This window comes from Heptranchias perlo, chromosome 10 (genome assembly GCF_035084215.1).
Source record: "Heptranchias perlo isolate sHepPer1 chromosome 10, sHepPer1.hap1, whole genome shotgun sequence".
Lineage (NCBI taxonomy): Eukaryota > Metazoa > Chordata > Chondrichthyes > Hexanchiformes > Hexanchidae > Heptranchias > Heptranchias perlo.
This window is the reverse complement of record NC_090334.1, coordinates 58,937,212-58,956,647: the sequence shown is the minus strand read 5'-3', so window position 1 is coordinate 58,956,647 and position 19,436 is coordinate 58,937,212. Positions and strand designations below refer to the sequence as shown.

The 19,436-nt window shown below is 40.1% G+C and overlaps 1 protein-coding gene across 4 annotated transcripts in view; it reads left to right on the top strand.

Annotated features, from left to right (window-relative positions):
* The window catches only part of LOC137326606 (echinoderm microtubule-associated protein-like 5), a 207,748-nt gene that overhangs the window by 60,948 nt on the left and 127,364 nt on the right, over positions 1–19,436 (top strand). For all 4 annotated transcript variants that reach the window (XM_067991872.1, XM_067991873.1, XM_067991874.1 and 1 more), the window contains exons 10-15: positions 1,566–1,778; positions 4,633–4,800; positions 8,854–8,960; positions 9,574–9,692; positions 10,206–10,392; positions 15,476–15,581. In XM_067991872.1, the coding sequence (XP_067847973.1) occupies positions 1,566–1,778; positions 4,633–4,800; positions 8,854–8,960; positions 9,574–9,692; positions 10,206–10,392; positions 15,476–15,581 (900 nt within the window). The remainder of the gene's footprint in view (positions 1–1,565; positions 1,779–4,632; positions 4,801–8,853; positions 8,961–9,573; positions 9,693–10,205; positions 10,393–15,475; positions 15,582–19,436) is intronic.

Sequence of the window (19,436 nt, the reverse complement as noted above, 5' to 3'; positions counted from 1 at the left end):
GACTAGTCCCACACCAATATGGTTGACTTTTAACTGGCTTTGAAGTAGTCTAGAAAGTCACTCAATTGTATCAAACTGCTAGTTAGCAGTTCAAAAACAAGGCCTACCAACTTCTCGGGGCAACTAGGGATGGGCAATATATTCTGGCCTTGCCATTGAGGCCCACGTCCTGAGAATGAATAATTTTTTAAAAATGTACATGCCCTTCATGTAACAATGTCCCACACTAATTTAGAAAGGGATCAGAGGACACAGTAAATGGTGGAAGAAAAATTAAGGAGGTTACAGGGAAAAGGTGGGGGACGTAGCAAGGGGAAAGCTTTATAATAATAGACTGATAGAGGCATGATGACTAAAGCTTCTGCAGCAAATGGTAGGGAGTGGGAAACACACCATAGAATCAGAAGCGTGGATGATATATGTTGGGACATAGGACTGGAGAAGATTGTGGAGGCAGACTGAAGTGATGGATTCAAAAATTCTATCCGCTGGGCACTGGGGAGTCATTGGAGGTCAATGTAAATGGATGATGGGTGATTATTCAGGAATATGATCTAGTTGCTTGCTCATTCAGACTGCTTCTGCATAAAAAAGGGTTAGCATTTAAAAAGAAAAAGCTTTATGTGGCGCACATTAAAAACAGAAATGCTACAATGCTTTTGTCCAAGTCCATTAGCATCTTGAGAGACAGATTAATTTAGGTAGAGACCCTTTGTGAGAACTGGGGGGAAAAAAAGCTGACCAGCAAGCCACTTTACAGAACTGATCAAAACAAACTGATGAGAAGATAAATCCTGGAACATGGGGGAGCTGAACGTTGACTTCACCAATTTTGGATCTAGTCGCCTTTCTCTGTTTTTGCTGCCGGTTTCTCCCATTCACATTCCATTTTGTTCCCTTTCATTTTGGAGTAGTTTCACTCCTCTTTTTACTTTTCTTTTTTAAACCTTTTCGCAGCCCGAGGTTGTCTTTGTACATCATTCTGCAATTTATGTCTCTCCAGCTTTTAAATAAAAATATGTTTTACAGGCAGTTGCTCCTTTGTAACTGCAATTATGCTTCTGGTATTTGTGACCTTCAACCATTCTTTGTTTTGGTCAGCTCTCTAAAGGGGCTTGGTGGATGTGATTTTTCAGTTCTGACAAATAAACTCCATCCAAAACATTACGCTGTCTTCTCCTTTCACATGCTGACAAGCTTATTGTCTATTTCCAGCAATTTGTGCTTGTTTCAAATTTCCAGCATTGTTTTTTTGTGTCTCTGTACATAATGTTGCTATAAAAAACATACAAAACCACCAGTGAGTTGAAAGTGTATAACTGTTACCCGGCATGTCATTTTTTTGGTAAACTGCAACTGGAAACCATAGTACGTGTTCCTTATTTTTCATTCGGGCTGGTAGCTAATCAAGGTCTTCGTTACATACCATTAAAATGAGTTTCATCTTGACTTTCATATTAAATATTGAATTTTGAATTACTGCAGCAAGTTTATTGAATGCAAAACAAATTGAATGGAGCTTTGTAAATATATTTTTGGTGTCTTTTATTTTAATATTATTTCAGGTGGTAAAGAAATTACTAATAAAGAAGAAATAAAGGATGTTCAGTGGTCAACTTGGACTTGTGTATTGGGTCCAGACGTGAATGGAATATGGCCCAAATATTTAGATGTTAATGATATTAATTCAGTGGATGCAAATTTCAATGACCAAGTTCTAGTTACTGCAGATGACTATGGATTAGTAAAACTTTTTCGATATCCTGGTTTTAAAAAAGGTAAGTTTTTAATTATCCAAATGTTTTGGTTTGAATTTTTATTAGTTGCCTGTCCATTTCACTTTTAAACAATATACCTTATTCCAGGTCTCCGTGCACAACTGAGGTTTGCTTTCTAGCTTTGCTATGAATCGAGAGAAAAAACACAATTTTCTGATCCATTTGCTTAGCAAATTCATGTAATTCCACGCAATTCCTCCTTGCGCATGCATTAACAATTATGAATGTACCAGAATGAACAAATTACATCAGAAGGAGGGACAGGTGGAAATGATATAAAGTTATCATGTAATTCAAGACAGCAGAAATGGCACACAAGACAAAGAATGTCATTGAGAAGTGGAATTGTTTGAGTCTACATTTGTTTATGTTGCAGCAAGTAGCTTCTTATGTTGTAAGATCTTTTGGCAGAAGTCTTTGTAACCGCAAGTTTTTCAGGAAGATACTTATTGTGGCAGAATACAGTCAAGACTATATTGTAAATTGTTAACTGTTATATTGGAAACTTACAGCAGTGTGAGTTTTTGGCAGAATGATAAGTACACAGAGTCCACAGCACAGAAACAGGCCATTTGGCCCAACTGGTTCATGCCGGTGTTTATGCTCTATACGAGCCTCCTCCCTCCCTACTTCATCTACTCCTAGCAGTATTCCTTTTTATTCCTTTCTCCTTCGTGTGCTTATCTAGCTTCCCTTATCTAGAGTGTAGCTCTGCACATGTATTCAAGTACCAATCCACCAAGCTTTGTGACAGGCTTCAATGCGACCTGCAGCAACATACATTCGACAGTATAACTCTGCCAATTGTGCACCGTACGCCACATGACAGATACCAGTCTAAGTCCTTTAGATGTGATACAACTACATCTTTTACACCCCTTTTGGTACAGTATCAATAATTTTTTGGCCTACATTCTAATAAAGAACTCTTCCTCAAAATTTGAGATCTCTTCCCAGCTTTGTGCTCAATTGTAGGAGATGAGTGGATGATGGATAAACCTTTATCAGATGCTTTGTTGGGGGCTTAATTAGCATTAGTCTCTGCTGTTGAATTTTCAGAAACAATTTATTGAGAAAGAAGGCAATTATAATGACTGAACACTGGACTCCATCAGTTTTAAACACCATTGTGCATATGTGGTGCTGTCTAATGCATGTATGCCACAGATAGGAAAAAATCCAAAAAGCTCAGAACCTTGCAGTTAAACAAGTTTATGATCCATACTCCAACTTACTAAGGATTGCAAACATATTGCCAACAAAACATGGATGTAGAGATGAGACTGAAATCCTTAATGAGCTGCTATAGTAGATATACTCTAGCTGATGCACAGCAAGCTCGACAAGCCTGTGACCCACTGCACTTTGTGTAATTACTTGTTTTCACATGTGGCTTATATTCGGTGCTGTTTAAGTTTTCAGCTTTTCTTTGGGACATGAGCTTTTTTGAAGCTGTCGATCTGCTTTTGATGATTTTCAAAGTCAGCATTTACCCAGTAGCCATTGGAGATTACTGCTTGGTATATATTGTTTCACTCCCAATGCATTCTATTGTATTTGTTTAATGGGGAACAGTTTCATGAGGGCAAATTTTGTTTTAGTCATAATGGTATTTCTGTTAACAGACTTCTACGGTTATCTTAATCTGTTATGCTATAGGTAGTTACCAATTGCATTGTGAGCACTGTATTAACCACATGCAGAAGTATGCTTCCTAAATGATTTATGGCTCTAAGGAAGTTTTTGTCTATAGAAGCATATATACTTTGGGATTTACATTTTCTTGGTGCTCTTGATTCTTCAAGGACAGAAAAATGATTTCAAAGTTAATGTTCAGAAATATTATTTTCTGTCAGGACAGTTTTTTGACTTTTTTCATGAAAGGAATAATTTTGAAAAGTACTGCATTTAAAGAATTTTTTTTTGCAAAGTATTTGAAAAAAGTTACTTTTCAATTTGGGTTTTTGAAATCGTAGTGTATTTGCATACGGTTATAAAAAGGCACTGAGATGATATGTAGCTTAGATTCAAATGAGCCAGTGTTGTTGGTGTTTCCCCATAGACGATAAATAATAAGCAATTTGTTAGACTGTCTCAGCAACCAGAATACTTCCAACCCATTGTTTTGGAAAAATTCCCTTTCTGGCTGTGAACAGCTAGTGATGAAACATACAGACACAGGCAGTCAGGGAAATTTTTGAAACAATGGTGATGTGAGGCAGTCAGGCAGCAAAGGCTACAAGAAGGTTGGAATGAAGGTCAGAATAGTCAGAAATTACTGTGTTTAAATCAAGTAAGATAACACATGATGGGAAAGTGTGTTTTCTTTATTTTGTATTATCACGCAAAGATAAGTTGCACTTTTTGAATTAAAGTGAGTCCGATCATAACTGCTATTCTGTGTGAGCACCTTACAGTGAAACAAAGCAGCTTATCAATTCATATCCCATCTTGTCTCACCAAGTGATTGTTCCGCCTGCCATCAAGGAGATTGAAGAAGCTTCTGTGCAAAAGATACAAATATCCAGTTCAAAACATAAGGGGATATTATTCTTATGCTCCTGAGTTATGCTATTGTATAAGTAGGTACAGGGCAGTATGAGTTAACTCCCATAAAAGTAAGGTGCTCAGACCATTTATGAGAGTAACTGATGTCACTTAACCCGAGATGGTATGTATTGGCAAACCCGAATTTGTAACGAAGTTTCCAACAGTTACAATTAAGAATTCGTTTGAAATGCTGTTGAAATTCTGAAAATGGTGTAAATAAGTAAAAGAAAAATTAAGTTTTTCATATTTGAAATCTTTCATATGTGGTATATTTTTTCCTACAGAAATTAATTTTATTTTTCAGGAGCAAAGTTTAAGAAATACATGGGTCATTCAGCACATGTGACCAATGTGAGGTGGTCTTATGATTACCAGTGGGTTATTTCTATTGGTGGAGCAGATCATTCAGTTTTCCAGTGGCAATTTATCCCTGAAAGAAAGTCTAAAGAATTTCTTCATATTGTACTTCAAGGTGAGCAAGCACTTCACTTATGTACTCTAACTGCATTATTACTTTACTGCACTACTCCCATTACATATTTGGGAGGTAATATTAACCAAACCTGCCCAGCGAGTAATTGAGGGGATCGAATCGACCACCTATTTTGCACCCAACTGATTTTATTTTTCATTGACGTCAATAGAAAGTAAAATCGGGCAGGGTGTAAAACAGGTTACTGATCCAGTCAGCTTCCTGCCGGGGGGGGTGGTTAGGTTAAAATTACCCTCACGGTGTGTTTGTCTGCCTTTCGAGTTTTACGAGGAATATTGCAGCAATACTCTGGAGTATATTTCAGCCCTTGTGAAAAATCCATTAACGGTATAAAAATTTTAAAATGTAACTATATTTTTTAACTTGTAACCAATGATCACCATACTTAGTGCAGTGTGCATGTCACTAAGTTTATGGTATGTCTCCCTCTATGTTTTTTCCCAGTACTGTTCTGTCATATATTAGTTTGGCTCAGTTTATAGCAATTTCACCTCTTGAGTCTAAAGGTCACAGGTTCAAGCCCCACTCCAAGATTTGAGCATTTAATCTAGGCTGACATTTTAAGCGCAGTACTCAAGAAGTGCTACATTGTCAGAGGTGTCATCTTTCAGATAAGACATCACATTGAGATTCTGTTTACCTGTTCGGATAATTGTAAAAGTTCACATGGCACTATTTGAAGAAGTGCAAGGAGTTCTCCTGATGTGCTGGCCAACATTTGTTCCTTCAACCAACACTACCAAAAACAGATTAATTGGCCATTTGCTGTTAGTAGAAGCTTGCTGTGTGCTAATTAATTTGCATACATAACTACTGACTGAACTACAAAAATAATTCACTGGTTGTAAAGCACTCTGGAACTTCCTGAGGAAGCTATAAGGTGCTGTATAAATGCTAGTCCATTCCTCCTATTTTGTCTGTGGTGGTTGACCAGATAATCCAGACTGAAATCAAATGAAATTATCAGAATCAACCTGTGGCAGCCTCAAAGAAAATGCTATGCAAAGGGTTTTTTTTTTGAAAGCGTAGAATTGAATGTATCAGAAGTAGCACATTTGAATAAATTTAGCTGCAGTAAACTTTGTTTAAAATATGACAATTCAGTGGTACAGCAATCAACAATTTAAACATGCAGCCAATGATTACCATACTTAGTGCAGTGTGCTTGTCACTGAGTTTTTGGTATTGTCTCTCTCTATATATTTTTTCCCTGTACTGTTCTGTTATATATTAGTTTGGCCCAGCTTGTAGCAATTTCGCCTCCTGAGTCTAAAGGTCACTGGGTTCAAGCCCCACTCCAAAATTTGAATAAAATCTTGAACTACTGATTGCTATACAAGTCTGAGGATATAATGGCAGAATTGTACAGTGCTCTGGTCAGAATGCACCTTGACTTTTTGTGTAGAACTTTGGTCACCCAAGACCTAAGGGAAATATTCAAGTCAGTGGTCCCTGGAATTGGAGAATTTGAGTTAAAAGGAAAGGTTAGAGAAACTGGGGCTCTTGAGCCTTGGAGGAAGGTGATGACAAGGATCTATCCTTGCTAACCATCCCAACCTCACTTTTCTCCCCAAGGCCCTTTAATGTGTTTCTGTCTCCCAGATCCATGCCCATTTCTCCTGCATCTCTCTGCCTGAATTTCTGCATGATGTGGAGATGCCGGTGATGGACTGGGGTTGTCAATTGTAAACAATTTTACAACACCAAGTTATAGTCCAACAATTTTATTTTAAAATTCACAAGCTTTCGGAGGCTTCCTCCTTCCTCAGGTGAATGTCAAGAAATCCATTCTTGACATTCACCTGAGGAAGGAGGAAGCCTCCGAAAGCTTGTGAATTTTAAAATAAAATTGTTGGACTATAACTTGGTGTTGTAAAATTGTTTACAATTGAATTTCTGCAGTCAGCTTTCTGCCCTAACCAGAGTCATGAATGAGATTATTCATGACTGTGACCTTGATACATTACCCCCCCTTGTCCTCCTCGATCTCTTTGCGGCCTTAAACATAGTGGGTCTCATCATCCTTCCCTGTCCTATAACCTCCTTAATTTATACAATCCCCTCTCCCCAATTTTCCATTCCTATGACTTTGGCCTATTGTACACAACTCCCCCCAACCACCTCCTTTCACCCCACTATTGGTGACTGTGCCTTCAACCACCTGGGCCCCATGCTCTGAAATTTCCTTCCCAAACCCCTATGCTTCTCTACACCCCTCTTCTCTTTTAAGATTCTTTTTTGAAACCCAGCTGTTTGGCCAAGCTTTTGGTGACCACTCCTAATGTTTCTTTCTTTGGCTCAGTAACTTTCTGAAACATTGGGATGCTTTTCAATGCATATATATAATATTTCATGGGTAAAATTTGCAGAATGCCCAGAGTAACATAGAACCCTCTTCAGTTTTTCAGAATGACACTACACTAATCTTTGATTTAGGCTTTAAACTGTCAAGCAAACTTATTAAATAGTAATAGAAGAAGTGAATAGTGGAGCAATAACACAATTGGCCTGATTTTGTTGGAGCAGAGCATCTTGTGGCCTGCCCCGTTAGTTAGACTTGCACGTGCACGTTTAGGTTTTAAAAATTTTTGCCCACAAAGTTGCTGAAAGTGTGGGCTGATAACGGTACGGCGAGGGCATCAGGGTATCTGCGACCTCGGTGAACAATGGGACAAACAGTGTATCCCCTTAACCAATGAGATAAAAGGATTGAGAAATAAACAGAGGAAGGACTGAGAAGGAGGGTGAATTAGAGTGGGCCAATGTCAAATCAGATACAGAAAGAATAATAGAGAGGGAAAGAAAGATTGGATTAAGAGAGAGAGTAAAAAGAGATAATAGAAAAGTTTAAAAAGAACTATAAAATTTAAAATTTGACATTTTTAAAATCTCCTAAAACAATTCACAGCCTGAAGGAATGAGAATCCATACCTATAATTGTTCACTTTCTGGGCAAGAGTGGTTGATTGGCAGTCATTAACAATTATCAAGTTGTTAAAAGGGTGCTTACCCTGTTAATTACTAGACTTGACTTTCTATGGTGAGTTTAATATGCAATTAATGTGCAAATGCAGCAACTTCATGGAAAGCACAGGTAGGTTAAGCGCGAGATGCCATTTTCGCGAAGCTAAGAGTGGAGCGGCACAAATCGGCTAGCAACTTGCGGCGATTCACAATTCATGGGGTATCACTTCCTTGCTACAAGTTGCTGGCTGACTTGCGCACTAATAACGGTGTGTGTCATTAAGGCGCCGTTATTTTTTCATCAAAATCTGGCCTAACATGTATTTCCATAGTAGTTATTAAGCTTTGCTAACTACTTAAGTAGTAGAAAATAATAATTTGTGACTGCTGTGCTAAACCCTCATACAAGTAATACTTTGTGTAGTGATTCATTTCTTTTTCTTGCAGTTTATGGAAGCTACCTGACTTTACCCTCATTCTTCTAAGGATTCAGATAGATTCTCCAGTTTGAACAAGACAGGTTGATAAATGCCTTCAAAAAAGTGATTGGGACCACACAGATTTAAGTAATTGTTAAATTCAGAAAAAGCTGCCAATCAAATAACTATCTAAACAAATCCCACAAGATGTTTATATTTGAATCAAATGACATGCCTCCTTCTATGTACTCTAGGAACAGAATCTTACAAAGGCTGGAACAAAAAAAAATTGCATCAAATTAAGCTGGAATATGATTGTTAAGAACGAAGCTGCTTTTTTAACCTTTATCATGTGACAGGATTAAAGAAATCAATCCATGCTAAATCTTGGACAGAAATCCTTCATTTGTATTAAAAACCTCCTCATTTGGAGAAATTATTACAGATTCCATGTTTGTATTTCTACTCAGTTGAAAATTAATGGTTGTTGAGTTGTAGTTATGTAAAGATGTTGGTAGCACACATCATTGTAGCTGGTGCATGGGTTCAGAATCTTAAAATGTAGAGATGAGAAGGCCCTATTTTAGAGATCAGCAAGTAATCTAGTTTGTTTTAATTTGAAGATGAAAATTATCCTGTTCTCTTACAGAAAGTTTTGCAGACTCCAATAGTGACCAGTCCGATTCTGATCAGTCTGATGTACCAGAACTTGATTCTGAGATTGAACAAGAAATACAGATCAGTTATCATCGCCAGGTAAGCTAATGTATTTGTAAATTGTGTTGACTAAGCATTTTTGCACCATATCTAGAAAGCAATAAAATCTGTGCAAGGAATGGAGAGGGATGACCTTTAGCCTTCTAGTTGAACTATGCTCTGTACTGCACTCCTTGCCAATTGACACCATATGCTCCTTACAGGAGGGTCTTAGCTGTTAATATAATTATGCAATTTTGCCAGTTATGCTACAAATAATTGCCAATTGCATAGTGAGATTGCATCCAAGTTATGGTCTTGTCTGCCACTTGTGGTCAAATGTGCAGATAGCCATGAAAGACTTCCAAATGTGGGTTACATTTTAACACCGTGATGGGAGTGCCTGCTCTCTGCTAATGTAAAGAATATTACAAATTAAGTTTAAAATTACCAGGTAGTCCAGCAGTTTGATGTGAGCTAAGCCGTGTGAGACTACTACTTGGAGGTGGTCTTTTACTTAGAATCATAGAAATTACAACATAGAATAAGGCCATTTGATCCATCACACCTGTGCTAGCTCTTTAACTGGAGCTATCCATCTACTCCAATCCCTTTTGCCATCCCTTCATTTTTTTGTATTTTTTTTACTTTCAATCTATTTTTCTTTCAATAGGTTTACAAAGAAGATCTACCTCAGCTTAAAGAGAAATGCAAAGAAAAACGTCAAGCAGCGACTTCAAAGAAACGGGAAAAAGCTCCAGACAGCAGTGTGCGCTTACATTTTGTTCATGGGTAGGATGTTCTTTTTTGGAAAAAAAAGTTTTTGAAATGGTTCAATTTAATGAGACAATACACGTAGTAAAGTTCTTAATTTAATGAGCTGTAGCTGCAAACTGAACAGATTGCTGGTTACCAAATCTGGGAGGCACCGGACGGAAGATGTTCTGTTTTGACTATAGCTGTCAGCTTTCTTGTCCTGGGGACGCACACTTAACTAGGCTGCTAATTGCCCCTCTATTTAAGGCCTGACACTACAACATACGAGACTCTCGACACATCTGCCAGCCTCATCATTATATCAAGGCTAAGTTAAAGAACAAACAATCCCGCTAGGTAAAATTAATGAGCTGACAAAGGCCTTCTAATCTATTTGAAGGAGTGAATTCTCTCGCTCCTTTTATCAACTAGTACATTCCTTCCACAGATGTTAGAAAGGATCCATTTGTGAGGAACTTGGCTGAAGAAAACTCAGTATAGGAGTAAAAATTGACATTACTGCTATATGACTTTCTTTTTACCTTTCAGTTACAGGGGCTATGACTGCAGGAGCAATCTATATTACACTCAAACTGGAGAGATTGTATACCATGTTGCAGCAGTAGGAATAGTGTATAATCGTCAGCAGAATATACAGCGATTCTACCTTGGCCATGATGATGACATTGTCTGTCTCGCAATTCATCCTTTAAAGGATTATATATCAACAGGCCAGGTAATGTAAGTTTATTTGAATAACTATTGATGGAAGAGGCTAGCACAATGGGAGTACTTTATATTAAAGTATTTCTCCTAGCTATGTAGTATTTTTTTTAAATTGTGTGAAGAGTCCCTAGCTAGTAGGAAATATTCATTTTATTACTGTATTCATCATTTGGAGCCTCCTCTCACATGTTGGAGTTGCTGCAATGTTGACATTTACAGGGCCTTCAGTGATTAGTGCCACAGAAATCAGTATCTGGGACCAGTCTGGATGTTGATGTTATGGTGTTAAAGCCAAAAAAAGTCTGACTGGTTTGGTATTCAATTAGTTTTGATTTTTCCCAGCTCAAGCAACTCAGGTTGCTAATTAGGCCAGACCTGGTCACTGGGCAAAACGAAAATCCCATGGATATCAATCCCTATGAAATGTTTTGTTCCATGACTGACACTGTACTTATTGCAGTGCCTCAGGCAATGCAAACTTTAACACCATCTGGTCTCCTTGCAGACTTGAAGATCTTTCTCTGTTTTCACCTTAGATCTTTTTCTCCCTGTTATTACCAGTTGCATTTTATCTGCTCCATTGAGAAGCCTTTTGTCCAACGCATTTTGCTGATAAACTTTTGTTAGTGTTCAGAAGTTTACTTTACATCAGTGTCAAATTTCAAATTCTAAATTGAGTCCAGATGATTCTTCGTATCTAGTGGCCAGGTATACTGCTTCAGCAACATTTCTTAATCTGACTTTGCTGCATATGAGATCTGCATTGCAATGTTAAAGACTATATTTGATTGCATATGTGTCCATAGGGAATGATTCATAGAAATGATACTGTGATTCAAATTCCACTTAAAATTGAGATATCTGTGCAGAAGGACAAACTATATCACAATCTGAGGTACTGGCCCAAGTGGCTATAAGTACTCCTCTGCAGTGCTAATAATGTCATACTTCTTACAGTCCTATATTCAGTGGGTCACCAAATATACCATTATGCAGACTTTCACTGCTAATTATCAGATCAATTGTGTCCACTAGCATTTGGGAGAATTGTGACATGTTTTGCAAGGATTGTCAGCTTCAGTTCCTATGATGGTCACGTCATACAAAGAAAATTATATTCAGCTGCAATAGGCATCAGCTGATGCCAATGACACTAGCATCTGATCTGTCTCAGGGAAATTTCTTATGTTGCCACTCCTGGTTACATATTTGGATTGATGAATGACATTGAGTTGTGAGAGACTTAAACTGTTTGATGGCTACTGTAGTGGTAGAAATATTGCCTAAAGTGTATTGGAAAGATGGTGCTATTCTGTTCTCAGTACAAAGTCCTTGAGTGTCAAAGTTGCCAAAACGGTGTTTGGAAGGCTTTTTGTTCCCAAGAAGGTTCAAACCCATTCTTTCCAAATCTGAGAAAACTCTTTAAAAACTTTCAAGGTGATTGTTACTCTCATTATCATACAAACAATGTGTTACAGGGATTCCCTAGCCCCTTTCAACCTCAAGGGTACTTGCTTCCACATGTCCACCTGGGTACTCATCACACAAACCATGCTCACTAACAAATGATGGCTAAATTTCACTAGTGATGTCGGTGATAGCTGCACATCTCCCTTAACTAGATATAGGAATAGGAGGCATAAGAGTCAACTTGGGGTCAACATGGCTCAAATCATGCAAACAACCCAATTAAGTGTTCCTTTAAATAGGAACCAGTCACTGCTGCAATCCTCCCAAGGTATCAGATTCCCAGATTAGAGATTCTACACAGAGAAAGGAGGAACCAGGCCCCACTGGTCTAATTCAAAGATCCATGAGACCAGATTCAGTTTTAAACTGAGTAATAAAGTGGTGACTAAAGCCTACATTTGATGCTAGCCAACTTTGCCCTTCTTTGGTTGCTCATGGAACGTTTGAGAATAAACCTGACAATTGTCTACAAAGTTTCTACTTTTGCAGTTCCTGGCTGGAATAGAAAATCACACAACATATCTGCCAAGTAGAAGCAGAATCCCATTTCAAAAGTGAATACTGAACGAAGAAGTCACCTTAGGATATCCTACCAGTTCCCAAGTGCATTTTTCGGCCTTGCTGGATAAAGTATGACTGGCTGTTGCTTTGGTTGTTAATTCCCCTTATCTCATATGGAAACAAAAATAAAGAAGCCTTTATTACAAAGTGTTTCTGATGAGCAATGCCATAATTTCATATGACCAAAAAGTTCTGGCAGCTCATAATTCTGATGTAGAGAAAATGCTCTATAATATAAGTTTGAGTAGGGTTGTGCGTCAAAAAGGCCAAAGACCTCAAGAAGTCCTCACAACTGTCCTCCTTATGGGGATGAAATATTTAGTTTCTTTTAGAACGTTACCTTCCTGTAAGGGTGGGCACCTTTTTCCACTCTCCCAAAAAACCCGTGTGCTGTTTTATCCTTGTGCCATGCAACTCTTCCAGCTGAGAATGCTATCTACAGCCAATAATGGCCCACTGCCAATACCAATTTTAGCTTTTTTCAGATTAAATGACAAGTTCAAGGTCCATAATGCAGCACACCACCAAAGTTGTAAAATGAAGATGACGTCAATCAAGAAATGAACATTAGTTGATGCCAAACTAGGGTCTTAAAAGCTTGAAGATTGTAAGAGAAAGGGGAGGCAAGGAATTTTGCATTTTTGTGGTCTTGGAAAAGCTTGAGTTAGAGTAGGGATTGTGTGATGAATCTTGATTTCAGTGCAGGGAGGAGGAAGATTATGTATGGTGGCATGTTTGAAGCTTAGAAAAAATGAAAGAGGAGCACAGACCATGATAGTATTGGTATAATAGAGACAAGAAAGGTTGTGTTAAGGAAACAAATAGCGGCCCCAATATTTGCGGGGAGGGTGCAGGGGAAGGCGAAAGTGGCTAGGGAACGCGTCAAGGCCGGGGATGCGGAGGCCAAATTGACAGGCTGGCTGGCTACCAGGCGGGAAAACCAGTAGCAGGAGGCCGCAGCCGGGGACCTTAGGGGACGGTCCCTGGCAATCGGATGGAGGGAAGGCCAGAGATCAGGGCTTGGGAAGAGGGAGGGGGGAAGGCCGGAAATCAGTGCGTGGGGGCGGGGGGGGAGCTCTGTGATCGCAGCAGTGGGGAAAGAGAAGCTGCGATCGGCAGAGTGAAGGTTGAAGGCTTCCTTAAGGGGCTGTGAGTGGAGGTGGAGGCACTCTTGCTCCTCCTGGCCCACAAGGAGCGCTGTAAAAGGCACTTGCCGCCTTGAGCCGGATGCTCCCACCTCCCTTTTACTGCCAGGTTTCCCAGGTCCTGGGAAACACGTGATGGCGGCAGGTTTCATGGTGTGCGAGTGTCCCAGCTCTCCACGACAGGACACTTGCACACCATGAAACCTGCCGCCATTAAAATGGGGTTGGGTTCACGGTCCCTGTTTTAAAATTTTTTAATCCACTTTTTTATATATATATAACATTTAATATTTTAAAGTTTGGTTTGTAATTAAATAAGGAGTGGGTGGTTAGTCAGATTTTTTTTCTTGTTGCATGTTTTGGTTGATGGATATTTCCTGTATCTAGCTGTCAGGGTGCGCTATGTCTGGCAACATTAAATAGAATTCATCAGAATACATCACGGCAACTTCCAATTTATGCAATAGTGGCATACTAAAGCAAAATAACTAAATTATAAATGGAGTCAGAAGTAGGATTAAGAAACACAAGTAGTTTATCAATTCACCACAGATTGCTCCCCACTTAATGTCTCACACTTGATTCCATAGAGCTACATATACAGGCACACAAATAGCAATTCTTACTATTTATCTGTGGGTAGATTTGGACATCTAATGCTTTAGAACATGCTTTTATCAGAAGTAAGTGCATTTGTAGCATAGTGAGTATCAAATTTAAATTGAAATGATCCTACTTGGCTGTCCTGTGAGCCATTTTGTGTGCTTCCTGGATGGTATGCTCTGATTTCCTTGGATTGCCACTTTCATGTTGCTGATGTAACACCAGATCAGGAAATGTGTTGCAGTTTCTTAAACTTAATTATACCATCCCAGTTATACCATTCATGGGTCTTTTCCTAAAGGACACACATTAGAGCATTATATATTCTTTATCAGGTATTAGAACTTTGATATGTACTCAGTTCACTTAGTATACCTCAAATAGTCGTATTTGTTTAAGGGTTAGTGCACTGGTGTAAGCTATCTATGATTTGTGCTGTCTAATAAATGATATAGAGTCCTCTACCTTAGTTGTCATAGTGATTATTTTTCAATTTCAGGTATATTCCAGTTAGCATACATCTTCTATTGTCTAATAGAGAATAAAAGTATTTTACTCTTACTGAGTTGACAAATATTTGTAAACAATAATTTGTACACAATTACGAAACAAAATCCTTTAGTTTGCTTTACATCTTAAACTCTCTTTTAATTACAAATGTTTTTATGCCCCTGCCCCTTCAACTCTGAGTTCCTCTGGGATCACCTTCTAACTTCATACTAATCTTGTGATTAAAAAGAAATTTAACAATGCCCTAGTGGCCAAGTCATACACACCAGAAAATTTCAGATTCTATTTCCACCTGTATTGAATTAGCCGATCTTAGCACTACATTTGACCTTAGTTTGGGATAAGGAGTGGAAAAAAAGAGTTTCCGCTCTGGATTGCTATTCAGTGACCTCTGCTGAAGTGTATGAGTGTGCACAAGCTAGGAGAGAACAGGATTAGGCTGTGATGCACTCCATGTTTGAATAACCTGCTGAAATTAACTATCTAGGCTTATAACATGAAGAATGGCTACTTGAGCGAGGTGACAGAACCATACCTCAATATGAGTTGTGCTTTCAGTAGAGCAGGGGGAGAGATTCCCACTTGGCTATCCTTGTACAAGTCAAAAATAACCATGTGGTTTCATCCAAAAAGTTTAATTGCGATATTTCCTCTGAACAACAACTGACCTATTGAATGCGAAGTATACTTCCAGTTCTATTAATTGAGCAGTGTTATTTTCATGAATATCAGTAAGAATTTAACATCATAAAAAATCTCTGCTCGTCTGGAAATAATAACTGTAAATTGTTTCTCTTTATTTAGGTGAGCCGTGACTCTGCAATTCACATCTGGGATGCAGAGGTATTGAAGCCACTATCAATTTTAAAAGGACATCACCAGTTTGGGGTTTGTGCAATAGATTTTTCAGGTAAAAATAACACTACTTATTAGAATCCTGTACTAGTGTTGCACATTAAAGGCAAATCACATGCATATATAGGTGATTCCAATTGGTATCTTCAGTTGAATTCCTTCACACTCAATGTTGTCACCAAATGCGATACTCTTTTGTACTTTCATACAAGTGCAATATATGATTCTTATTGATAAAGTTTTTGAGACCTCTGCACACTTAATAACTATGAGGCACGATATTTTCTCACTGAGCATGCTACTACTTTTTTTCAACCTGAATATTCAACAGGGAATACTCACCTTGGTATCTTTCCTGTTTGTTTAGGGTAAATTGAAGTTTAGACAACAACAACTTGCATTTATATAGCACCTTTAACATAGTAAAACATCCCAAGGCACTTCACAGGAGTATTATCAGACAAAATTTGACACCGAGCCACATAAAGTGATATTAGGACTGGTGACCAAAAGCTTTGTCAAAGAGTTAGGTTTTAAGGAGTGTCTTAAAGGACGAGAGAGAGGCAGAGAGGTTTAGGAAGGGAATTCCAAAGCTTGGGGACTAGACAGCTGAAGGCACAGCCATCAATGGTGGGGCGATGAAAGTCAGGGAGGCACAACACCAGAATTGGAGGAACGTGAGATTTCAAAGGGTTGTAGGGCTGGTGGAGATTACAGAGATAGGGAGGGGTGAGGCCATGGAGGGATTAGAACACAAGGATGAGAATTTTAAATTCGAGGTGTTGCCAGACCAGGAGCCAATGTAGGCCAGTGAGCACAGGGGTGATGGGTGAACGGTACTTGTTGCAAGTTAGGATATGGGTAGCAGAGTTTTGGATGAGCTCAAATTTGCGTAGGGTGGAAGGAAGGAGGCCGGCCATTGGAGAGCATTGGAATTGTCGAGTCTGGAGGTGTCAAAAGTATGGATGAGGATTTCAGCAGCAGATGTGCTGAGGCAGGAGCGGAGAAGGGGGATATTACAGAGGCAGAAGTAGGCATTCCCCCAGATTGCAAGCCTAGAGAATAACTTTGGACTGGCTGAATTTCTGTATTCATTTTGTAACGACTGTTACTTCCAGTCTGCTGCGTGTGCATAATTGACTCAATCTGTTTCAAGCTCCTGAACCTATCTATCGTCTACCTCCGTCTCCCACTTCCACAGCCTTCACTAAACCCATCTCACCTATGAAGCTTACTACCTACTCTCTCGATTCCCTCCTGCCTTAGCTTCTGATCATCTAGCCCTTCTTCAAGCTGACTCTGACCTTTGACACTGTACCTATCTGATGGTAGCCTTGGCTCAGTGGTATCACTCTTGCCTGTCAGATGATCGTGGGTTCACGCTCCACTCCAAAGTCTTGAGCACTTAATCTAGGCTGATACTTCAATACACTACTGAAGGATTGCTGCACTGTTGGAGGTGTTGACTTTTGGTTGAGGTATTAAACCAAGGCTCAGTCTGCCCCCTCAATTGGACATAAGATTCAATGGCACTCTTCGAAGAAGAGCAGGAAAGTTCCCTGGTGTCCTGCCATCGCCATAAAACAAATTATCTGGTCATTTATCTCTTTGCCATATGTGGGGCCTTGCTGTGCATAAACTGGCTAACGTGTTTCACTACATTACAACAGTGACTACACTTCAAAAATACTTAATTGACTGTGAAGCACTTTGGGACATCCTAAGAACACGAAAAGTGCTATATAAATGCAAATTCTTTCTTTCTTTACTCCCACCGCTACCTGTTTAAGACTTACTGATCCAGCTTCTGGAATCCACTGGTCAAAGTCACAAATGGCTGACCATGTTTATTTGCCTCTTCTCAACCTCCTTGACTATTCTGTTGGCTTTGGCATTGAATACTCCGTACTCTTACAATATCTCTCCTCTGCAATCCACCTGTCCTTTTTATTATAAATGCTTCCAATTACACTTAGGACAACAGTACATTCAGGTATTAGGCATGTTTGCTGGGATAACTTTAGGAAAAAGACAAATGTTACTATGGCAGATAACTTATTGTATCTAGCACTTATTGTGCACAGGTTTGTGTAACAGATGCATGATTATATGTAGGCTCCTCAAATCATGAAGGCACTTAACTTGCTGCTTAAAAATACTGTAAGTTTGCTGAATGATGGAGCATGTAATTTTTTGTGCATGATTGTGAATTGTCCAAAGGGATCATTAGCCCTAAAACACACTAACCAGCTTGCAGCCAATCATTCATATTCACTTACTGTTGGCAGAGACAACTGGTTGAAATTGTGCATTGACATGTAAAATTCTTTGTTACGTTTTACAGACCATGGGCATAATTTTATCCTGGAGTCGGGATGGGGGCTGGGGGGGGTCGAATTGCGGATGGGAAATCTGGAAGTACGGGTTTCTCGGACGTCTTTACAATTTTCACGTAAGGACGTCTTTTATTTTTTTTTGACTGTTTCCCGCCCGACAGGTCAGCCTGATTAACAGGCTGGTCTCAGTCGGATGGGAGAAGAGCAAGGAAGAGGTAAGTGTTCAGTTAAGTCTTAGATTGGATGTATGGAGAGGACGGGGATGGGGGGGGGGGGAGGGCATGGGGGCATCGGGGGAGGGGGTCAGTCATCGGGGGGGATTAGTCATCGGGAGGGGGATCGAGGTTCAGTTACCGAGGGGAGCGGAGGGGTTGGGATCGAGGGTCATCTTGGGAGCCGTGACCATTGGAGAGGGGGGTTGCGATTGTTGTGGGGGGTCGCTGCAGGTAGGCTTGTTGGGCCTGGGGGAAGCACTCCTGCTCCTCCAGGCCCACAAGCAGTGCGACAAAGGCACTTACCTGCAGTTTCGGGCCTTCTTGCCGCCTCTCATTCGGCTTGTAGGAGAAGGCCCAGCACTTACTCACCAATAACCTGATCACCGATGCTCAGTTTGGGTTCCGCCAGGACCGCTCGGCGCCAGACCTCAGACCCTTGGTCCAAACGTGGACAAAAGAGCTGAATTCCAAAGGTGAGGTGAGAGTGACTGCCCTTGATATCAAGGCAGCATTTGACAGAGTGTGGCACCTAGGAGCCCTAGTAAAATTGAAGTCAATGGGAATCGGGGAAAACTCTCCAGTAGCTGGAGTCATACCTAGCACAAAGGAAGATGGTAGTGGTTGTTGGAGGCCAATCATCTCAGCCCCAGGACATTGCTGCAGGAGTTCCTCAAGGCAGTGTCCTAGGCCCAACCATCTTCAGCTGCTTCATCAATGACCTTCCCTCCATCATAAGGTCAGAAATGGGGATGTTCGCTGATGATTGCACAGTGTTCAGTTCCATTAGCAACCCCTCAGATAACGAAGCAGTCCGAGCCCGCATGCAGCAAGACCTGGACAACATCCAGGCTTGGGCTCATAAGTGGCAAGTAACATTCGCACCAGAAAAGTGCCAGGCAATGACCATCTCCATCAAGAGACAGTCTAACCACCTCCCCTTGACATTCAACGGCATTACCTTCGCCGAATCCCCCACCATGAACATCCTGGGGGTCACCATTGACGAGAAACTTAACTGGACCAGCCATATAAATACTGGGCTACAAGAGCAGGCCAGAGGCTGGGTATTCTGCAGCGAGTGACTCCCCAAAGCCTTTCCACCACCTACAAGGCACAAGTCAGGAGTGTGATGGAATACTCTCCACTTGCCTGGATGAGTGCAGCTCCAACAACACTGAAGAAGCTCGACACCATCCAGGACAAAGCAGCCTGCTTGATTGGCACCCCATCCACCACCCTAAACATTCACTCCCTTCACCACCGACGCACAGTGGCTGCAGTGTGTACCATCCACAGGATGCAATGCAGCAACTCGCCAAGGCTTCTTTGACAGCACCTCCCAAACCCGCGACCTCTACC